At 41.8% G+C, this 24671-nt stretch overlaps 1 protein-coding gene across 1 annotated transcript in view; it reads left to right on the top strand.

Annotated features, from left to right (window-relative positions):
* OBSCN (obscurin, cytoskeletal calmodulin and titin-interacting RhoGEF) overlaps positions 1 to 24671 on the top strand; it is a gene marked incomplete at its 5' end in the record, with an annotated part of 294967 nt that overhangs the window by 152935 nt on the left and 117361 nt on the right. Inside the window, 7 exons of the mRNA XM_084618134.1 lie at positions 596 to 862; positions 2441 to 2707; positions 3675 to 3941; positions 4605 to 4877; positions 9629 to 9895; positions 12890 to 13162; positions 19444 to 19716. Coding sequence (XP_084474260.1) covers positions 596 to 862; positions 2441 to 2707; positions 3675 to 3941; positions 4605 to 4877; positions 9629 to 9895; positions 12890 to 13162; positions 19444 to 19716 — 1887 coding nt within the window. The remainder of the gene's footprint in view (positions 1 to 595; positions 863 to 2440; positions 2708 to 3674; positions 3942 to 4604; positions 4878 to 9628; positions 9896 to 12889; positions 13163 to 19443; positions 19717 to 24671) is intronic.

The following is a 24671-nucleotide window of genomic DNA, read 5'->3' as shown; positions in this document are numbered from 1 at the left end:
TTGTGTTAAGTCTTTCTTGCCTAGATTAAAGAGCATTTTAGCACCAGGTATTTTCTTATAGTGAAGGTATTTATACACTCTAATCAAGTCAACTCCCAGTCTTCTTTTTGATAAGCTAAACAGATTGAGCTCTTACAATTATAGGATATAAGGATTGGAAGGGACCTCAGGAGGTCATCTAGACCAATCCCCTGCTCAAAGCAGGACCAACACCAACTTATCTTGAAGTCGTTAATTGAAAGGTGGTTTTTTCCAGCACTTGAATCATTTTTGGGGTTCTTCTCTGTACCCTCTCCAATTTTTCAATATCATTTTTAAAACGTGGACACTGGAACTGGGACACAGTGTTCCAGTATTGAATGACCAATCCCTAAATCCTTTTTAGAGTCACCGCTTTCCAGGATACATTTCCCTCTTCTGTAGGTATGACCTTACATTTAGCTTTTCTAAAATGTGATCCTGTGTGTGAAAATGTGAAATCTGAGACTTAAATCTTGAGCTGCTGTGCATTTCTTATGATAACCTGTATTAAAGAGTTTCCTATCTACATGCCTGATTATACATGTGCAAAATGCTTTTATTCCCCTTTCTACAGTTGCTCCAGCCATATTTGTAAAGTTGCTCGAGAACCAGGAACTGCAAGAGAGTGACACTGCAAAACTACAGTGTGAGCTATCTAAGCCTAACATCCCAGTGGAATGGAAGAAAGCTGTGTCTGTGATCAAGTCCAGTACGAAGTTTGAAATCAAGAAGGAAGGGAACGTACATACTCTGATCATCCATGATTTAAAACCTGAGGACTCAGGGGAGTATAGCTGTAATACAGTTGACAAGAAGACCACTGCCAGACTAGATATTAAAGGTGAGAAGGTGTCTCGAGAGTGCCATGCACTGAAGCCATTCATAAAATGCTATATTTTTTATGTCTGGAGGTGTTTGTGCTCTGGGATCGCTCCTCTTGCCTTCAAGGATTTCATTTTTTGGGGGTGAAAAACAATCTTGTCTTTAATAATTGTTGTTAGAGCTGGTTAAGAATTTTCTGTCAAAATGATTTTTTGAGAGAGATGCGGTTTCTGCAAAATGGGAATTTTTCCATAGGAAAATTTGATGAAATTTTTGGGTCTTCTGTTGGGAGAATCTAAACTAAATATTTTGTTTCAGGTTGGGTCACCATTAAACTGCATCTGCCTAGCGTGCTGTGGTGGCTCATGAGAGTTGTAGTTTGGCTGCACTGTGTTCCCATTCTCTCCTATGGGCTGGGCTCCCTAACTGGACTACATCTCCCATGATCTCCCCTCTAATTTAGCCGAGTAGTGCAGGATGAGTCACAAGACTCCAGTGAAACATGGGACCTGTAGTCAAGCCAGAGACCCGGCCAATAAGGAAGAATGAGGGCACAAAATTGACTGGCACCTAACACAGATGCAGTTCGATGCTGACATGACTTGAAACAAAACATATTGATTTGGGAATGTCAAAACATTTCATTTTGGTTGAAAATGTCAAAATGAACATTTTTATATTTCCAAATCAATTTTTTTCAGAATTTTTTGTTGTACACGAGTCCCTGTTTTGATTTTGCACTCCAATTCTGGATGAAAACAAATGTTGAAATATCAGAATTTGCCACAGGGCAGAAATTCTGATCTTTGCTCATCTCTAGTAATTATTCATCTGCAGTGGTAGAGATTATTGAATGTATAGGCAATCATCAATCTTACCTTGAAAATGGACTACATGTAGATTGCAGCATTACTCATTTAAAAATAAGCCTCTTATAAGTACTATAAATGAAATGATGGTTTGTTGGACAATTTTAGTCTCCGTTTTTTAAAAAAGTGGTTAAAACTATCTTGTGTTTCAGATAAATAGAGCTCCAGTCCAAAATGCCCCTGGGTCTTATTTTGGTTATCACCCCAAATGTGACTGACAAAACTTTGCAAACCACATTTAGCTAGTAGAGATCTGACCAATAGAGATGGGTCAAAACTGGAGCGACTAATTCAGACCTCACTACCCAAACTTTGGAGGTTCAGATAAATTGAACCTGGATTTGAATCAGACATTCTTCTGATTTTTTACAGAACTGAAGCCTGACCAATATTATGTAAAACCAAACCCCCCTTTCCCATTGGAATCCCTTCATCATTTTGAATTGTAAAGACACAGGTATTAAATGATCCCCCAGTACAAACTACTTTGCAAAACTTTGTTACTAACTAACAACAAATAGTTGCTCTACCAGAGAACTATCAACAATTCTGACATGACTATAGGCCAGGTTCTATCCTTGTTTGCATTCCTACACCCTGACTGGGAGTAAATGCAGGCAGAATTTGGCCTGTTGTCTTCAGGAATTCCATTATTGTTCAAGCTGTTATCAGTTCATTTTTTAACAAAACAAACCTCCTCTCTTGTTTTGCTTAATTCATGCTGTCAGCCCTACCTGTGCTTTTCAAACGTTGGCTCCAAAATGAGGAAGTCGAGGAAGGGTGTACGGCCGCGCTGCGCTGCGAGCTGACAAAACCGAGTGCTCCAATTGAATGGAGGAAAGGAGATGTGGTGCTGCAGTCAAGTGACAAGTATGAGATCAGGCAAGAGGGGACTTTTGTTGAGCTGTTTATTTATGACGTGGAACTTCAGGATGCTGGGGAGTACACATGTGATTCAGGAGATCAACAAACCACTGCAGCACTGCTAGTAAAAGGTAGGAAAAGGTTTGATTTGTGGTAAATAGTCATAAAGGCCCTGGCTGTCCTCCAAAATTGGTAAAATAGAATTATCTGTAATGTTTATCCGCCAGCAAATCTCCTTTTACTATAACAATGATACAGGGTATCACTACACAGTTATTTGTACCTGGTGGACCAAACTTTTTTAAAAACCACTTCTATTCTTGTACTTGCATTTTCAATCTCACAACTGGATACTGGAACAAAATTGCAGATGCTATTGACAGTAGGCATAAACTATAGCTTCTATGAAATTGAGATTTGCTGACTGTTACTACGTGACATTATCTGAGATAAGAGTATTTCCCTGTACTTAGAATGGGGGAATACTGCTGCATATGACATACTGCTGTATGTTAAAAGTTAGCAAATATTGACTTAGAAATGGCCACCAGTATCCCCTGACTGTATAACAACCCACGCTTATGCAGTGTCACGCTCTGTTTCTCTCTAATGGCTAAGCCGTTAGAGGTTTGAGTTTGCTACTGGCTTTAAGCTGCCAGCTCCAGAAGTGCTGGGTTCAGTGTCTGTTACTGATGACGCACCCAGGGGTGTTGCATTACACATGCAATTCAGATAGTTAGATGTCCAAGTACTATCATTTGCACCTGCATCTTTGTGCTTATAGGTGATTGTAGCCACAAACTGTGGGTGTGAAAACAAAGGCCAAATACAGGCCCCTTAAAAAGCCATAATTCATAGCAGCCCTGCACTGAACAACCATGATCTACTGTTACTGTTTTGTCAGTGGCCAGTCCCTATGGGGCTTTGGCCATAGTGCAACTTGAAGCACTGTAGTGGGATGGCATTTACAGGTTTCCATCTCTCTCGGCCACAACTAGCCACTACCCAGAGAGAGGTGGCCCGGGGGGAGGGGGGGCTGTGATTAATGGACTGGTTCGGTAGGCCTCAGTAATTCATGCTTGAGCATTCTCACTGCAGTGCTATCAGTGTTCTTTAAAGAGGAGCTGCAGAACATCGAGGCCGAAGAAGGGGGAACAGCTGTCCTCCGGTGCGAGACCTCCAGACCTGGTGCCCTGGTGGAGTGGAGGAAAGGAGCGCTGGTACTTCAGCCCAGCGACAAGTATGAGATGCGTCAGAACGGCACCGAAGTGGAGTTAATTATTCATGACTTGGAGGTTGAGGACTGCGGACCCTACACCTGTAGCACTGGGTATGAGCTGACCACAGGCTCTGTGTACGTGCAAGGTAAGAATAAATCATTTCAAATGACCTCACGTTTCTGGTTGAGTTCAAACAGGCGGTTCTTCAGTCAACAGGCCAGATTTAGCCCTGGTGTAAGTAGGTGCGACTCCACCAATTTCTGGCTTGATTTCAGTGATGTTGCACACTTTTATACCAAGCGTGAATATGGACCAATATTTATCATATAATGGAGTTCAAAAACAATGACCATACTGTCTGTAAAATGGTATAACAGCACCTGCTTAAATAGCTATTTGCTTAGGGTGACTGCTATGAAGATATTGAATACCATGTTGTTAATTATTATTATGTTATTTTATAGCATTGTAAGTATACACAGTACTTAAATCACCGGGAAGATCCCTGGCTTAAATTGTTTACAATATCAGTGCAGATGACACCATACAGGACACCAAATCATGAATGGATCACGAAATTCGTAGACTGTCCTCATATTGAAATAGTATGTCCGAACAAACCCACTATGTTTGTCGGCAAATGCGTTGTTTATCTGAATGAGTGTGACAAGTTTATTTATGCAGGACAGTTTGAATGTAGTTCACAGAATCTAAGAACTGTACTTTAGATCAGTTCTGCGGAAGGAACGTGTATATGTTTGTCCTTTGTTTTCCCTTGGTGTACCCGTTTTCTTGCTCTGTTATACAGAAGAGGAAGCAGAGATAGTTTGTGGTTTAAAGAACATGGATGTCTTTGCGGGTGAGTCGGCCACCTTCACCTGCGAGCTCTCGCACCCGGGGGTGCAGAACATACAGTGGTGGCTTGATGGATCTCCCCTTCAGAACTGCTCTGTGAATGAAATTGCTGTGAGAGATGGAAAAATCCACACTTTGACCCTAAAGAACCTGGGGTCTGATGATTCGGGGATTGTGACTTTCAGAGCTGGGTCCCTCATATCTTCAGCTAAATTATTAATCAAAGGTATTTTTTTTTTAGAAAGATGCAGATGTCCATCCCCCAAATTACTCTCCATACTAGCACTCCTGCCTTCTGGTTACCTGTATGAAATTCCTCCAAAATACTGTTGTTAGTATTCTGCCAGTGGCATAATATTTTCATAACTAGTGGACTCTAGGATAGGGCCCAGGCTTGTAATATTTACTCATGCAAGTTGTCCATATTCATGCATGTAGACCTGTTGGTTTCAACAGACCTACTTCTGTGAATAAGGGTGACTCAACTGAGTAAGGGTTGTAGGATCAGGCCTGTGGCTTTTACTGGGCAGCACAGTCAGGATTTGTTCAAACTCTGGAAACAGATGGTGAGGATTTAATCTTACCATTGTGGTACCTGGGTGTTTGTCCTCCCCAGGACCATACGAGAATGATATTACCATAAATGCCACCCACTCACATTAATAAGTGGGAGAACTTGATGGGGCCAGCGATGAAAGGGGGACAGCCCCAGCAGCAAGGGAGGGAGACAGTTGCCAATAGACAATAGGTAGCTCCCCAACCCCCGTGAGACTTTGGCACCCATTGGCCAGCCAGGAGAGAGGAGTGCTGATTGGCCAGCATTCCCCAGTGTCCATTATTTAACCTGGTGTGGGGGCCATGTGGAGCATCTTTCGGCTCCGTTCCAGCAGCCCACCCTACCCACTCAAACTAGGCATGGGAACCTGGCCTGACAGATGCTGTGGGTCTAACTGATGGCCTATTTACGGGGTCAGGAAGGAATTTTTCTCCCATAGGCCAACTAGTGTAGGACCAGGGAGTTTTTTGCCTTCCTTGCAGCACGTTCAAGGCACAGTGGATTAAGTAGGAACCTTTAGTACCCAGCTGAGGTACTGGAGTGGTGGTGTTTGTTCATCGCAACTTGCGATTGGTTTCCAGTGTGGTAAAAAGGATAAAATGAACAGTTCCCAGAGGTAAAAGACCTGGATTTTGGTGATGAGCCTTGGGCTTGTGCTAGGGAGAGACCTCACTGCCCTTGCACACTGAGGTCCCCACCCTGCTTTACCCTGTCAAGGAGGGCAGGGTGCTAGAACTCAATGAGCTGAGTCCTGGGGGGCAGGCTGAGGAGAACATACCACACATTATGGGTCATATGGTAGGAAGCCCTGGAACCCCGGCACTGGAACCAATTAAACACATGATATAGGAGAGCGTGGGGGATGGGTGGATAGCGCCCCTCCCCATCTTAAAGTTTAATTAAAGTTGCAGCCTGCGGCTTAATTCCATGCATGTGTCTGTCCTCGTTTTGCCACTGTGTCCACTTCAATACCATATAACCATCACCCTGCTACTGCTCCACAAGAAACGCGAGCGCAGATATTGGGCCTGATTCATCAGTGTGTGGCTGGAGTGTGGACATGGCATAACTCCATCAACATCGATGCCAGCGAGCTCTTGTGCATGGGAACGCAGAACGAGTCAGGGTGCCTGGATGGATCGCAGTGGAATAACACAGGCCTAAAATTGCAGTAACACAATGGTGACTTGGGCCCACTAATTTGTTACCGATGTACTGCTGGTTAGTACTGTAGTGAGAACGTTCTGTGGCTGTTGACTTGATGCTGTTTTAGATCTGGTAAAGGTAGCCATGAACTGCAAATAAAGCTGAACTCCAGACTTTACAATAAAGAAATCCCCTGCACATACACCATCCTTTAGAGTTCTCGGGAAAAGCTGAGACTTTACTTTGCTTTTGCACGGAGAAAAAAATTATTTTTGTCTTTCTTGTATTATTGGAAGGGAGTCACATCCCAAGAGGCATAGCAGGTTAGCTACTCTTTCCATTAAAATCCTCTGTCTTGTTGGGTAGCTGTGTCCTTTAACTAAAACAGGACTAGTCAGAGATGTGTAATCGCAATCTGAAATGGCCATCAATTTTCTGGTTTCAGAGTAACAGCCGTGTTAGTCTGTATTCGCAAAAAGAAAAGGAGTACTTATGGCACCTTAGAGACTAACCAATTTATTTGAGCATAAGCTTTCATGAGCTACAGCTCACTTCATCAATTTTCTGTTACACCATCAACTCCTCAGCCCTAAGCAGCAAGAATGGCCTCAGGAGCTGCCATCACATTTCTCACGAGGGGAGCTGTGCCATTAAAAGCCATAATAAAGCCCCTAGGGAACAGAACTGAGCTGAGCAGGAGGATTTCAGCAGACATCTTTGGGCTGCCTTTGCATGCCAAAGCTTGCATATAATTTCCATTAACGTCCGTGAAATGCACACGTTGTTGAGAGGAGCATTTTCTCACAGGTCCAGTTTACCTGATTTTAGCGAGGCTGCAATGAGTTCTGCTTCTTAAGATAAAGGCTCCTTCTGGTCTAGACCTTCAATGACTACTAGTTTTTTAACCTAATTGATTATATAGCTTCGCACCTACCAAGTCCTTTGTAGCATAGCTGTGCTCCCAGGGAGAAGGGCTTTGCTGAGAGGCTGCTATTTCAATTGCCATTCAGATTTTTGGTCAAATATATACAATAAATATTATCGCCTGCAAATACTCTCATGGAGGGGGAATACAAAGTAGCATCTAGGAGGATGCCCTATGCCTGCTTTTGAAGCTTGCAAAATCTTCAGTTTTGTTTTCTTTACTTTATTGTATTATGCCTATAACCATAGCAGCTATCTTCAGCAGTGGTATTTTAAAAGAAAGTAAAGACCATCAAAATTCAACAGCAGGGGCATGGGTATCACCTTTCTCAGCGGGAGCAGTCAGCTACCAGGACCATTTCCAGGATTTCTTGGGTTCCTCAATTCAAGATTTCAATGAGCCATGGGAACTAATGGTAGCATTGAGTTATCTACAGTAGACCCTCAGAGTTACGAACACCTCGGAAATGGAGGTTGTCCATAACAATGAAATGTTTGTAACTCTGAATAAAACGATATGGTTGTTTTTTCAGGTTTACAACTAAACTTTGACTTCATACAGCTTTGAAACTTTACTATGCAGAAGAAAAATGCTGCTTTTGACCATCTTAATTTAAATGAAACAAGCACAGAAACAGTTTCCTTAGCTTGTCAAATCTTTTTTTAAAACGTTCTCTTTAATTTTTTAGTAGTTTACTTTTAACACAGTACTGTACTGTATTTGCCTTTTTATTTTATTTTATTTTTTTTGTCTCTGCTGCTGCCTGATTGCATACTTCCAGTTCCAAATGAGGTGTTGGTTGACCGGTCAGTTCGTAACTCTGGTGTTTGTAACTCTGAGGTTCTACTGTAGTTACACAATTGACTTTACAGATCGACTAGTTAGATGGCTACATGCAATCGTTTGTTGTATACATAGGCAGACACAAGATCAGTCAAAAACTGGGCACTTCTCTTCTGTGGAGTGCTCTCTCCATGATATTTTGGAAGGTCCAGAATAGGGTGGCCCAGCTATAGTGCCATGCTTGCCTTACTGCGTGTGGGTTTCTGACAGACTTTATGACCAGTGACAAGCCGGAATGCCTAATGTAATTATACATTTCATTTCAAGTAGCTTTCACAGGTTGTTCACGTAGAGAAAGGCTCCTATGAACTTCCAGACAGTCCTGAGTACCACTACTGCTCTCCTTTGGGCCTCAGAAGTATCATAGTAAAGGCACCATCATATCACATCCTGTTGGAAGCTGTGGGTTTGTTGCTGGAAAACTCCTGGCCAGATTTAATCAGATGAACATATAATCACACTGGGGTTCATTTTTAGCCCAGACTTCCCAGTTTAATTGGAGTCACCCTGCTAAACCCCAGCCAATCTTGCTGAGTATGTTCATTTTGACTTTTCTGTTTTTAAGTCACTCAGCCGTCTTCTCAAGGCAGCTCACCCATCCCACTTCGCTATCTCCACCCCTGACAGATTCTGAGAATCCCTGACATACTTGAGAGTGAGCCACGTTCAGTGCTCCGTGGTGGAACGAGGGCTCCTGTGATATATGTCATTGTGGGGAGGAAATGACGGAGAGGGAGAAAATCCCAGTGGATGCTCTCCAAAGAAAAATAGCCTTCAAGAATCTTTGTATAAGTCTTAGTTATTTAGACTAAACCAGGGATTCTCAAACTATGGGGCAAATGTGTCAAGGGAGGTGTGAGCTGTGTGATTTTATTTAAGAGCTCTGTCAGCCCCGGGTGGCTGGGGCTGGTGCAGAAGGGCCGTGCACACCCGGGAGGCAGGAATAAAGGGGACAGCTGGAAGCCCCGAGCTGATAGCTGGAGCCACACCACCTAGGCTTGGGCTCTCCTTCCCCTCCACTCAATCCCTCACCTGGGGTGGCAGCAGCAGCGCAGAAGTAAGGGTGGCAATGGGACACTAAGTCTGCTGTGAAAAGTGATGTTGACAGATATCACCTTTCACGCGGCCACCCGTACTTCTGCTGGCGCAGGTGCTGCTGCCCTCCGCTCTGCCTCCGCTCTGCCTTCTTGTGGGGTCGGGGGAAGGAGCACGCAAGCACCTACAGACACAGAGAAGCGGGGCCCAATCAAATAAGTTTGAGAACCACTGGTCTGAACTATCTGACAGTACAGCTATCCTAATATACCCTGTTTGCTTCCACGCGGCTTGATGCTGACACAAGCAAACGCTAAACCTGCTAGCCTGTAGCGCATCTGGGCAGCCTTATGCTTGTAATTTTATTTCATTTGCTTCCCATTCCACGCGGGCTCTGTGCTTGACAATATCTAAGCTGCCCTTTCCATAAGGATCCACTAATACATGTCCCTCCTGACATGTTGGTTGACAGATCCAACTATTGAGGTGGTCAGTCCCATGCAGGACATTACCGTTGATGAAGATGGCACAGCAGAGCTCATATGCCAATACTCTAGGCCAGTGCAAGCCACATGGAAGAAAAATGATCAGGAAGTTTCTGCAGATGGGCAACGAGTCATTATCGAGCAGGACTGGAATGTAGCCAAGCTAAAAATTAAACCTGCCCTTCCAGAAGACAGTGGCATCTATTCTTGTGAAGCTGGAAGCACTAAAGTTGTGGCTATGCTTGATGTTCAAGGTGAGGTCTTCCAGCACAGAAGGAAGACTACTAAGGGGACCAAATAGCAACCAAGTGGCAAATCACAGTCGCATCTGACAATAAGTGGCAAATCGTTACCTATTCATTGGGTGTTCATTCCAATATCGATAATAATGAGAAACATGTTTGGTGTTAACATGAGTTGAATGTGAAAATGCACAAAATTCAGTTGGCAACTAGTTCAATTTAATGCCCACTAACAGTTCCAAACGCGTATAGGCAATCATGCCTGCTCTCCAATTAACTGAATTTGGAGGTAGCACTAATCAAATGGGATATGTTCTGCTGAATTATTGTCATGCTGCAGATGTGGCGTTCTTGGACTTGAAAAATAATAGCTTTTATATAGTGTTTTTCACATACAAAGTGCTTTAAAAAATTAACTAAAGGATAAAATGGCATTGTATTTTTTTATTTTCAGTTAATCTAATCTACAGTTCACCTTCCTTGAGTTTTATATCTATTTAAAATAATAATTTCTAAAGCCTCATGTAATTTGAAATTAGATATTGTAAGTGTCCCTGAGAGACAAAAAGTGGAAAAACAATAGAAATATTATTTTACGTGTAGTTAAGTGTCTGTGATAGAAAAGATGAGGAGAGCAGCTTGATTCTTAGGTTTACAGAAAACAGTGTTTCAAGGTTTGTTGTATCCTGTTCTTATATTTTTTCCCACCAAAGACTAAATCTTGTTTCCAATGAAGTTAATGAGAGTTTTGCCGTTGATTTTAGTAGGATCAGGATCTGGCCCCATATGTAACCTTTCTTGGTCGAATTAACAGAGCCGTGTTTATATATGTCTTGGACTCAGTTGCTCGGAGTCTGCGTTCAAGAGTCACTATTTTCTGTCTCTATCTTAGGTACTTGTATTCCCTCCATTACTGTGCTATGCAAGTGCCACACAGTCTTTATTATAGTTATTTATTTTCAATTTAGGACAGAGTGGAAATGAATATATTTTAAAAAATAATTGTCCAAACATCACAGGGATGATTTTCAAAAAGGCCTAATAGATTTAGTAGCACAAGGCCCATTGGCCTTAAATGGGAGTTGTGATACTGTAACCTGTAGGCATTTTTGAAAATCTTCCTCCACGGGTTTTTGAGATACATAAAGACCAATCTAGCGTTTGGTGTCCCATGTAAGGTGAAAGACACCTGATCTCAGTCTTAGAATTGATGGTGCGTAGGATACTTCCAAGAAAACTACCATACGTTTGCCAGTATTAACTAATTGAGGGGGTTGACCTGCAGCTGCTCCATGTAAGGAACTTTCCTTGACTTCAGTGGGAGCAACTACAGAACGTGACCCACAGCCTGCCATTTAAAGCCTTTAAAGAACCAAAATATCCAAGTGATCAAAGCAAACAACAGTAGAGCATAGCAGATATAATGTTTTAATAACTAGGTTTCTGCTATTTGCACATGGAATTCTTGTTTTCAATTACTGGGTACGCTATTATGGTTAGAAATATTTGGTTTCTGAGCTGTTGTTTGGTTTCTGAACTGTGAGATTGTGCTCAGTTAAAAAGCCATATTATTATTGATTATAATGCTCTGCACTTTGGTAGCTCCTTCCATCTTAGGGTCTAAAAGCACTTACCAAGTATTAATGAATGTAGTCTTAAAACGCCCTGGTGGGGGGGGAGGGCAGGGATCTGTAAGTATCAGCATTCTATATATGAGGAAAGTGGAGCGCAGAGAAATTAAATGACATAGATACATTCACACAGGAATGCAGTCATGCCGCTGACTCCTGTCCTTTGCCCTAGGCACAAGACCATTGTTCTCTTTAAACGTTCAAGTTGGAAAATTCTGGAACCTCAGAAAAACTGATTTGGCTTTGCTAGGGAATACATTTTCTAGGTGACAAGCAATTGCACGTGGGTTAGAAGTTACAATGATTGATGTGGTTACTAAACAGGATTGATTGGCCCATTATTCTGGTGCTATATTAGAACGTTGATCAGGAGGACCATGGTGTATAACTCATGTGAGCATTGTGGGTTTCAGCTTCTAAACTGTGCTCACCCAACTCAGCATACATAAATGTGTACAGTAGTGTGTGCCTAATGTGTCTATGCAATTAACCTGGTTGTGCACACAAATTGGGGATATGTGCATCAAATTGGTTAGTTGTGTGCAACTATCAGTTGGTGCATGCAGTTGCAGTAGTTGTGTGCAAATGGGTCATGCACATCTGTGCACATTTTTGCACACACGATGGCCCCAGCCCCCGACACTCAGATTAGAAAATCAGGTCCTGGACATATGTCAGAAGAATTTGGTAATAATTAGAAAGTTACTACTAAAAAAAGTGTTGCCGATGCAATAAATTGTAATTTTGCAAATGGCTTTTAATAGTACAATTTTAAAAATCTCTTGTTGGCTTAGATTTCAAATATCATTGCATTGACCAACAGTAGTCTGCTGCTGGGATAAGGACATGTTTTGTATAAAAGGTGGTAAGATTTTAAGATGAGCTCCCTATCAGTTTCAAATCTTTCTAGCTATGATGTTAATTATACATATGGAGGAGGTTGGCAAGAGGATTCCTGTTGTACGCAAATGGAAACTGGTTATACTCTATATTCTTGGACTGTGAAAGGCTTGTTGTATTCGCTTCCATTGAACAATTATTCAGTTCATACAAACAATGTGATTTCGTCCTTCATTTATAAAGATATAGGTCAGGTTATTGGATAAATGTTGAATAAAGCCAGAAGGAAACACCGGGTTAGAGTTATTTTACTACTTGTTAGACCACATCGCTGTTGTGGATGTATTTTAAACATCATGTTGTGTTTGGATGCCACTGAAATTTAAAAGGAGAAACCACAAGCTAACTTTCCCCATATGATCTCATATCAGCTTCCGGGTGATGGGAATTATATAGTGTGCTCTAAGGCTCGCTACTACTCAGAAGTGTGTAAGCAAAATAGCTAATGTTGTTGATCATTTTCCTTTTCCATTAGCCAAGAACAGTATTGTCAAGGGTTTGGAGAATGTGGAAGCCATGGAAGGTGGTGAAGCTCTGTTTGAGTGCTACCTTTCCAAACCAGAGTGCTACAATTACAACTGGCTGATTGATGATGAGCCTGCCAAAACCACAGAAAACATTGAGATGGTTTACTTTGAAAATGGACGCAGGCATCTTCTCCTGTTGAAGAACCTCACTCCCCAGGACAACTGCAGGGTGACTTTCCTGACTAGTGATGCTGTGACATCTGCATTCCTGACTGTGAAAGGTAACAATGACAGACCTGTGCTTGGAGTGCTATCTTTCCGGTTTGAAAGGCTGGACAACCCAGAAAAATATTTGTTGAGTGCCAGAGCTGGATAGTTCATGAGTAGCATAGGTCATGGGGCTCCATGCATTACTTCTGCTTCACACAGAGAAATCTTTTATTTTATACTTTACTAGTTATGTTTCATGTGACAAGCACTTATGTGTAGGAAGTGACATATGCCACGTCTCATATAATGCTTATAAATTGTGCAAATTAGCTAGAAACAAGCCACATTCATTCAGAGAGTAAGTATTCTAGTGGGTCAGAGATATAGATATTTCAAGGGTTCATAGATTACAATGTACATCATGATCATCATAATTATTACTGTTAATTACATTAGTTCCTAGAGGCCCCAGTCAGTTAGGCAATGCCCAGACATAGAATAAAAAGCAGCCACTGCCCCAAAGAGCTTTGAATCTATTAGCATACCAAGACAACAAAGGGTGTATTAAACAAACAAATGAGGATGACAACAAGGTAAACAGTGAAACCGTCCTGATTAGGTTAAGTAATAGAGTTGACAATCCTCCATGTTTGGCCTGGAGTCTTCCGGAATCGGCACTGATCTGCCGGTGACTATTGGAAAGCAATCCGGGAGATTTTAATAGGATATTTTAAGAAAATGACATTGGCATGTTGGGGGAAAAAAAATCTCCTGGAATAGCTTCAGTCAGAGTTGGCAACCCTATTAAGTAGAAATAGCAGCAGGCCAAACAGCCTAGCCACTGCTGACTGATTTGCAGGCATCATGGCAGAGGTGAGTATACTTTGCATAACTTCTGTTGACTGTGGAACACAACCATTAACATTTCTTTCTGCTACTCAGCAGAGGTGAATCCTTCTCAAACATGCTTTATCCGTTTCTCTGTGGTCTGACTATCCATCACTTGTGTTCCCATATTTTAGGACTTGCTTTTACATTCGCTCATTATACATCTTGATTGATGTGGCCCAACCAGAATAACCTCTATTCTTGTATGCTTTCCAGTGTACTGTTTTCCTGAACTGCACCTTAACTTATCTTACGATATTATACTCATGAGCTTTGCAAAGCATTCTTCCTATGAGGGAATGCTTCCATTTTTCAATCGGACACAGAATCTCACAGCCATGCAACATAATGAAATTATGGTTGCAGGATGTTGGAGTTTTTAGCTTCGGTTTTCTGCTTGCCCAATCTTGTTGAATCAGTTACATGCATCTACTGCTAATTATTAAAACAAATTCAGCCCTGCTGTAAACAGATGCAACTCTATTGAAACCAATGTCATTGCCCATGATTGCACTAGGAATAAATGTGGCTCTTTTATGTATTTATTTCATGTACTACCTCTCCATCTATGCTAATTGGGGTGCCCAGGTATGTGAACTCCTTTGTGCTAGTTATCTGTCAAACAATCCATCCTCCCTTGAATTCCATTGTACAACTAGTCTGATCTTCATCTTCCCTGCATTCATCTGTAACCTCTGTGAATGCTGCTTGTCCCTCTTGTGTCTTGGAAACCAGTGCAGGACTATGTACAAACTCAATCAGCTGTTTGCCTTCCCTGATAATTCCTAATTTGTTCTTCCCTTTTGTCCTTACCTACCTACTTCAATTCAATGCCAGTGAGAGAAGATAATCTGTGGCAGATACATTCTTGTCTCTCTCTAGATTTTATGTTAGAAAACAGCCTTTATTTTAGTGAGCTGGCTTTAAAAAGAGCCACTGTCAAATGCCTATTATGATAATTATACAAAATACCACTTTCACGTGGGCTGTTTGAGGAAACTGATGAGGATAAGATGGCAAGACAAGGTTCCAGGTACTGAGGTTCTCATATGGGCAGGCATTCCAAGCATCCATACTCCATTGATGAAATCACAGGTGAGATGGGCAGGCCATGTCACCAGAATGTCAGATGAGTGACTGCCAAAGAAGATCTTTTACGGCAAGCTAAAGGAGGGAAAGTGCTCTCAGGGAGGCCAGAGGAAACATTTCAAAAACTCCCTCAAGTTATCCTTGGAGGGTTTCAGCACAGACCCCGAGTTCTGGGAAGACCTTCATGGTAGTTCTATTTGGCGAAATGTCACCCATACCAGAGCAACAGTCTGTGAGTGGAGGAGAACTGCTGAGGCAGAGCAGAAGTACCTGCAGCGTAAATTTCGTAACAGCAGCATGTTAGCTGTAAATCAAGCAACCCAGGATGGCATCTCTTGTTCAATGTGCCAGACAGTTCAAAGCTCAAATTGGCCTGATCAGCTACTCTGTGTTCACAGAAACCAAACCAATCGGTGATGTCATGGTCATCTTCGAACTCAAAGGATGAACAATGGTAATTGCAAAAGGGTCTGAGATTTTCAGTAAAGATTGGCCCAGATCCTAAACGCCCAAGAATTTCAGAAGAGTTTGAACCTACATCTGACTTTTATGGCTGACGTGTTTCCTGTAGTAAGCCAAAGCAAAAGCCACCCTTGACCTCTGAGGATCTGGTCAATCTCTACTTTACTGAGTTTGAACTTTTAATATAATTTAATTTAATTTTTGTTTTCTTTCCTTCTAACAATCTAAATTATGGCTATTTCATCATACTCTTTTTAATTTGTTACATTTTTTACAATTCTTTATCAGGTGTAGTATGGCTTAGTATCTTACAATCACAGCTGATAATATAACTGAGTTACATTTAAAGATGCACTGTAAATTAACTCATGACACTTTGACATCTGGGTCTTCTCTCTTACTGTGGCTACTTAGTCATTAGTATAAATTCCATCTGTTGATAGTCTTTTAGCAAGACTGCTATGGCACCATTAGAAAATTCTTCCTGTAGGGAATGAGTACAGGCTGAAGAATTATTTGGGACTGCCTTGTCTACTGCTAGTCAACATTTGGAAAAAGTGGTTAAATTGTGACAATGGTATGTCAAATTTACATGTAATAAGAAACCTTTATTCATACATAATATATATTAAATAAAACCTGGCTTATGTATTTGAGCGATTGCATCGCCTCATGGCATTGACAAACATGCTGCTTCTTGGTTAAATGTAGCCACATAGGTTGCAAACATGTCTCTCCATCTTCATCTTTCGGTTGCCAGTTGTAAGTATATGATGTCTTTCAGCCTGCCTTATATTTCAGCTACTGGAAGCTCAATGCTATTTTTGATTCATCAGAGTTTTCAACTGGTCTTTCATCTTGTTTTTTTTCTCTTATCCATTTATGTGCTTTCATATTTTTTCCATATAAGCCATGCATACCTCCTCCCATGCTTCACAGTCCAGCTTGCTCTTCAAACCTTCTTGCTGTAGTGTTTGTGTAACAGCTCATGGGTTGGTGGTACACCAATGTCGAAAATCTAATTTTTAAACAGAGGTGGAACTGTGTCTTCTATCTTTCAAAGGTTCTCCACAGTTTTGTTTCCCTCCAGTCTATCTTCTTGGTGAGGAATAGCATCTCTCAGTTGGGCTGGGTAGCTATTGTTAGGGGGCTTATTCCTTCACCCACTTACTTCCCTGGTCCTTCTCGCATGAACAGAGAGCAACAATACCCGAAGTCCAAAGGTGCAAACAATTCGATGTTTATTGGGGTGAACTTCCAGCAAGCATGATTCCAGTTTCCTTCCTTAGTATCCTCCTTCCCAGCTCTGACACCACAGAGCCTTACACCTGTGTCCCTGTTACCATTCCTGCCCTTAGCCAAACATTATTCCAATTTCCTTACCCCCATTCCCTGTTCCCATTTCCCCCTTTAGCAAAACATGATTCCAATTTCCGCACCCCCATTCCCTGTTCCCATCCCCCCACCCACACACCCATCCCCTCCCACCCACGCCCACTCACTTCCTCATTGACTACAGATTATATAGTAAAACTTGAGTTCTGCTTAGCTATACCTTAACTAATCATTTTCCTGAAATTTAACTAACCAATCCTAACATATTGTAACATGATTATGTAACCAATTATATCCCACCACCTTAATTAGTTTACACCCAGCAAAATTAATTATACAGCAGACAGGAACAATCACAGAACCAGACAGAGATTATACAGACAAACAATAGCAAAGTGGGAACTATAATGACAAAACAATACAGAAGAGAGGATTTCACATCCCAGCTATTGATAAGTGAGTTCTTGCCAGACAGGATGCTATCAAACTAAGTTTCCTTTTACATTTTCTAGGCACTTCCATTCCTCTGGAGGTGATAGGAATACAATCCTGTCCTGATAGTGCCTAACAGCCCAATAGCACCTTATTTCAATGTGACTAGTTTGGAATGTGAGGATGTGACTGTTCGCTTCCCAGCTTATGGCTGCCTCTGCTGCTTAGCCAAAGGCCTTAGCCTAAGAACAGGGCCTCAGACTGTCACAGTAAGAGAAGGCCCTTACACCAGCAGACAGTGATTTTGATTCTTTCTTTTATACCTCTAGAACTAGCCAAGTGATAAGAATACACCTAAATTCTTAAAGTACAGGCCTTTACAGACAGGCCTGAATATCTATATCCTAACAGCTATACTCCCCAACAGCTCCTAATTCTTTTCTGTCTATGACAGGTTTCTTTTCTGTCTATGGTGATCTTCGCTTCTTTTCTATTGTGATTGAACTGGATGTTTTCTGTAAACTTAGCAGTGCATCTTCCATGCCTTCTACATTTCCATCATTTCCCCCCGTCCGCTTCTCCTGCAGACAGAAATTAATCAAGCTCTTTATACAGGATGTAGAGTTAAAATAATGTTTTGGGAACTCGGGGCTCAGATAAATCTTTTATCTTCGTGACATACACAAAATATCAGTTTTTTGTGAGCGGGAAATGGATTCACAGTCACAGCTCTCACAGTTGTACAAAGTACCTATCTCAATCTCAGTTGTCCAACCAAATAATTTCAACTAGATATAAAGAGGAGCATATTCATTTATCTACTCAACATTTCTTTATAATTCTTAGGAGCATTAGTGCCCCTGTCTGGCTACACTCTCACAATCTCCATTTCGTATCTGGGCATCGTGTGTCTCACAGTGATATGTGCCCAATGGCATGTTCCATGAAAAAAACTGAAGATCTGATCCAGAGCAAACCCTAATTATGTTAGTCACCCTTAGTTGTACGTTACCAGCTAAACCCAGAGTATGTGAATAATTTTGCACAAAAAGTGAAATCCAACATATCTTCAGGATGTCCAGTCATGTCACTTCACCCAGTGTCCTTCACTGAATTTCATTGAGGGAAAATAGTACAGTAGAGTAAAAAGTAGGAAAGAGAGGAGCTGAATTCAAAGGACTCAAGGTCCGTCGTCTTCTGCTCTTGACAGCACTCACAAACCACTCAATAGGGAAAACATGGAAATAGTGTAGGTTGCAGGTGGAAAAGAAATTCAAGAGCAAAATGTGAAACCATTTGAAACCCCCTAATATCATTCTATGGATATTCTTCTCTGTTTGAAAAGAGTAAAGGGAAGACATTGTTTCAGTCGTTTTTATTTGCTGACAGAGACAAAAAACAATTGTGATGTGTTCTCCTTGAGTGGAAAACAGCGAGGGAACGAATCCCAAATTAAATTACAGAAAAGGGGAAAAGAGAGGGTGAGGATGAACCAGTGAAGTAAGTGTGGGCATGAAGGGAGATTACTAAAGCTTAGAAGCTTTTTTAGTTTGTGCTTTACAGATGTTGTACCCACAACACCAGCAAGCATGTGGAGTGTTAAGAATTCACCATCATTTCATGAATTTTGCTGCTATTTTCATAAAATGTCAGGAAATAGTCATCTTTTTTCAGAGACAACTGCCATTTGCTTGTGCAAAACTCCCCAAGCTCCAAGTGAGAAAAGTGCTTTTGAATTTTTTGCCTAAACTGGGAAAAGGGCCCTTATATCCAGTAAAGACCCCTCTCCTGAAGCCTGTTGGCACAGATGGACTCTAGCACCAGGACGGAGCCCCAGTGACTTTAATGTGGTTCTGCACAAGTAAAGGGATCCCCCTGCACATGAGCATGCAGAATCAGGGCTAAAGCTGGACCAAAACAGGAGGTTACAGCACACAGATCTGAAGGAGATCTCCTGATAGCTTTGGCAGTCTAGCTTCTAAGATCTCTGTCACCTTTAACCAGATTGCATAACCTAGACCTTAGAAAACTCATCAGGCTCTTCTGCCAGCCCATGTGGTCTAGCTGCCAAAAGATTCAGCAAGAAGATTAAGGATAAACCTTGACACTTAAATCTTGGGGTTTGATTACATATTTTTACCTGCAGGATGGCGCCTGGAAATTTTGCAGCCTTTGGTTGACACTGAAGTCACTGCTGGGGACCAAGCTACACTTAGCTGCGTTTTAAGTGAAGCAGTACCAGTCAGCGAAGTTGCCTGGTATATTAATGACGTGGATATCCAACCAGACGAGAACTGGGAAATACAGGCAGATGGAGACAGCTACAAACTGATCCTGAAGAAAGCCCAACCACATCATGCTGGAGAGGTGACTTTTGCTGCAAGGGATGCAATTGCATCAGCCACGTTATCTGTAATAGGTAGGTTTATCCGGTGTACATTTCTGCAAATTCTGTCCATTGGCACTTGTACCACGGAGGGCAGGACAAGAGGCAGTGGGTTCAAACTACAGCAGAGCAGATTTAGATTAAATCTCAGGAAAAACTTCCTAACTGTAAGGACAGCAGGACAATGAACAGACGCCTAGGGAGGTCGTGGAAGCTCCTTCACTGGAGGTTTTCGAAAGGAGGCTGGAGCCATCTGTCTTGGTTGATTTAGACACAACCAATCCTGCATCTTGGCAGGGGGTTAGACTAGATGACCCTTGTGATCCCTTTTAACCCTATGATTCTATGCTTCTCAGCCTACAGGATCGAGCTGTATCACTCTGATTTTCTTACATCTGTGCTGTTTTCTGTTTCTCCTTCCCACAGATGCGCACACCAGCTTCCCCAGGTTAGATAAATTGCTGCTGTGCTATTCTGCTCTGACTGTTTCATGAAATGAAAATTTAAACCAACTAGTGAAGAGATTTTTTTTTCAGTGTTTCCTTAGCTGAAATCCACCATTTTGTAACCTACGATGCTTCTGTGAAGTACTAACTAGAACTGTACATACTTATGAAGAAACCAATTTTCTGAGCAAGCTCTCTCTATCTTTATTTAAAACAATACTCTGCAAACTTACCAGCCTTAGGGAAAATTGAATTACAGTCAGTGAGGAAAAATTACCAAGAAAATAAAAGCACTTGAAAATGTGCTATTTTATTCTACAAAAACAACAAGGAGTCCGGTGGCACCTTAAAGACTAACAGATTTATTCTTCAGAAATGGGTTTTTTACCCACGAAAGCTTATGCCCTAAAAAATCTGTTAGTCTTTAAGGTGCCACCGGACTCCTCATTGTTTTTGTGGATACAGACTAACACGGCTACCCCTCTGATATTTGATTCTAGATTTTCATGGTCAATCTGATTGATGTATAGCAATACTTTACTTCACAGTGCACGGGTATCTTGCTGCTCATATTTAATAACAAATTAACTGTTGACCTTTTAGGTCCTGTTTGTCATTATGGGACAAATTTTCAGTAATGGCTTCTAAATTTTAGGAACCCCATTATTGGGGTGTGTAAGGAAACAGCATTTGTGCATGCAGAAAGGGTTATTAGACTTTGGGAGTTGTAGATGTAAACCCAAACAAGAAGCTGATAAATTGTGAATCCAAGACTTGGACAGTCAAATTGGAGGTTTTGGGTGCCCAAAATTAAAGACTAGGTTACAGTCTAATTTGGCCCTTAATTTCATAGTAAGAGACACTGCAATGCCACCTAGTGGAAAGTAATTTTCTTGGAAAATGCCCATGTAGTTTCAGACTAAAGAGAGGTTTCAGGGTAGCAGCCATGTTAGTCTGTATCCGCAAAAAGAAAAGGAGGACTTGTGGCAACTTAGAGACTAACCAGTTTATTTGAGCATAAGCTTTCGTGAGCTACAGCTCACTTCATTGAAAGCTTATGCTCAAATAAATTGGTCAGACTCAAGGGGGGAGGGATAGCTCAGTGGTTTGAGCATTGGCCCGCTAAACCCAGGGTTGTGAGTTCAGTCCTTGAGGGGGCCATTTAGGGATCTGGGGCAAAAATGGGGGATTGGTCCTGCTTTGAGCAGGGGGTTGGACTAGATGACCTCCCAAGGTCCCTTCCAACCCTGCTATTCTATGATTCTAAGAGAGCTATTTCTGTCTTCTAAACCAGAGTGTATATTGCATGATAAATCCTTATGGATATGCTGAGAGTACTTATCAGTCCCCAAGTAATCTGCAGGGACACGGTTCCAATGTTTTCGTGCGTTAATGCTCTATTTGCTGGTTTACGTGGAGAGCGACACCATAGTTACACAAGCATTGGAGCAATTTCCATGAGATTTACGAGAGTTTTTGTGCAATCCTGTGATCACTCCATTTCCATTAGAGATGGACTGTAATTAAAGTTTGGGCCTGACCATCCCTGAACTCTGGGCACATTCTGACCTGATTTTTGGAGCTTTTGGCTCATCTGTACTTTGTCTTTGATTGGACAAGGTGGCATTGAAAATCACAAGAATTGGGAAGGTTTCTTGGTAAATGTTAGGAGATCTATTGTGGTTGCGGTGAGTTTATTGCTTGTCATTAGAGCTGGGTGAATAATTAATTTTTTTGGTTTGGCCTGGAAACCGCAAAATCAGGGAAAATATTCAGTTTCGTTCTGAAGACTTTCGGAAATGGTCGGCAAATCAGAAAAGTTGGTTTCAGGCAGGCAAATATGTGTGTGTCCCCTTTATAGCCTTTAATCCAGTGGTTAGGGCACTTGTGAGGGACCGGGGTTTGAATCCCTGCTCTGAATCACACAAACAGAAGATTTGAAGCCATGTCTCCTACCTCCTAGGTGCTTTGATCAGCAAGGTATAGTCATCCTCACACTATTTCTCTGGCCCAATGACTATGTAAGTGTTTATATGAAGTGGAACAGCTTCAACAGGAGAGATTGAGAGCAGCCATACCCCAGAATAGTTTATAGCCAGGCTGCTTACCTGGGAGGAGGAGACCTGCTCCAGAGTGGGGATTCAGGCTTGGGTCTCCCACATCTTAGGCATGTGACCTAACCGCTGGGCTAAGGACAGATTTAGACACACAGTTTGCTGATGAGAAAAAAAAAACTTTTTCCCAAAGGTATTAATTAAGTCATGTTTGCCAGTAGTTTCGGATCAGGCAAAAATGCATTTTTGGTTGAATAAATTATTCACTCCAAAAATTCGACCCTGCTCTATATGTCACCCCCACCATAGATTACAGTACAGCACAGGTCTGCAGAGAGTTGTCAGTTGTGTGAAGATGTGTCTGATTTTCACGCAGCTCCGATTCATGGTGAGAGAGATCCTGAAAGTGTCACTTAGATTTCTCCTTATTGTTTATAATGAGGGCTTATTTGTAATCTCACTAAAAAGCGACAGCACTTATTTTATACATCATTGGAACTCTGTTGTGCCCTCAGCCCTCCCTGACCCCCCGGAAGATCCAGAGATTTTAAGTAAGAGCAGTTGCTCGGTAACTCTGTCCTGGTTCACACCGCTGAGCGATGATGACTGTGCCATCATAGGCTACAATGTTGAGAGGAAAACGCCTGGTAGTGGCTGGCAGCAACGCAACAAGGAACTTATTCAAAACACAGAGTTTGTTGGGGACAGTCTCTCACCAGGCGAACCCTACAGATTCCGCATTTCCACTGTAAACAAAGTTGGTGCTGGTGAACCAGTGCATTTACCTCAAGCTGTTCAGCTAGGCGAGAACTAGAGAAGTCCCATTATGCACTAAGAGCTGTTATAGGCCTGTATTTCACATGGCATGTCCGCTTCACACATTCAAGGGACCTCACATGAGAGCTAAGGGTCCACACTAGAGCATATTTCGGTGCTTTGTAGCAAACACAAAATACTGAGTCTTGGAGAGAAGGTTGGTAAATTGTTCTGAGCAGAAGCAAAGTGAAACCTGCTGTGTTGTTTATCTGCTTGACATCTTTCTCTCCATACCGTAGCACTCAATCTCGTGGCTTGCAATGCATCTCTGAGTTTTGTCTGATCAACATAAGATTCTTTTCTCATGAAGACCAGATGGAATGACTGAGGCAGGGCATGCTGGAATGGCTATATTACTGTGACTGATGGCAACCGAGACTTTTAGTGTGCATGCAAGGGAGAGGCAGTGTTTCCTCCTTAAAATGCCTCTTTCTGTCTCTTTCTCTCTCTCTCTCTCTCTCTCTCTGATATTTGTATATCTCTTGTAATTTAACACCTTGACAATGTATCTGTGGGTACCAATTCACAATTGCTCCAGTGACTATTTGTGAAACCCCAGTGGTCATGGAGAGATAGGGAACCATCATTTCAGTTTCCTCTAAGTTGTTTTCTTGTAAAGCCTCTCTCTACATTCTATTGCAATGGTGCGTGTTTGCTTTATATAATTTCTTCTTATCTTTTTTTGAAAACCCCTGGTAAGTTAAATTCCTAAGACGGGAAAAAGAACATTTAAAAAACATATTTGCCCATGTTTCTTTCTTCGGTCAAGTCTGGCTGAACTCAGGTGCACTTTAAATACTGGTGCCATGCAATTGTCATGTTATTAGAAGGTCATCTATCAAAGTGATGAACATAACAAGAAATTTTCTCACTATTTAAGAGTTGCTGGCTCAGTCATTAGTAACAAGAGTGAAGGTTTCATCATGTTTTTCAAAACCTGAGATGGAGGCAGCTTTCAAAATCTTTTTTCTATGTTGGATCTTTTCTTCAAAAGCTTAAGGGAGCGCCACTTCAGCTGGCTCTACGATTCTAATTCACACTTTGAGCATATAGGAATTGTGAGACTACTATGGGCTAGGTCTTGGTGGGGTGTATGAGACTGTGTGAGAGACTTGGCAAAAGTGGGTGATGACCAGGCTGAGATTTTGTCACGAATATTTTTAGTAAAAGTCACAGACAGGTCACGGGCAATAAAGAAAAATTCACGGAAGCCTGTGAGCTGTCCTTGACTTTTACTAAAAATATCTGTGCCAAAATGGGGAGCTCAGTTGCAGGGTCACCACACAGCCCGCGGTGGCCCAGAACTCCCAGGGGTCCCCACAGCTCCTGACCACCGTAGGCAGTGGGGGGACCCTGCGGCTCCCAACTGCCACAGGCTGAAGTCACAGAGATCTCTGGAAGTCACTGATTCTGTGACTTCCACAACCTCCATGACAAAATCATAGCCTTAGTGATGACCTATAAGCACAAAAACGTAAGGGGGGAAAGTGCAATGGCTTCTGCATATAGCTGTAAACTAATGTGATCTAATCTTCTTGGAGAGCTTTAGAAGTTGTAAACTCTAAATTACAGCACTTTTTCCATTTACCTTCCAATGATTGGCTGCAGCAGTTGAACAAAAATTTTAAAACACCAAAATTCAAAGCTTGGATGCTTCACAGGCTCTAATTTC

The sequence above is a fragment of the Lepidochelys olivacea genome (assembly GCF_965140295.1).
Source record: "Lepidochelys olivacea isolate rLepOli2 genome assembly, chromosome: 2".
NCBI lineage: Eukaryota > Metazoa > Chordata > Testudines > Cheloniidae > Lepidochelys > Lepidochelys olivacea.
Note: the sequence above shows the minus strand (reverse complement) of the source record. Positions and strands in the feature narration are given on the sequence as shown.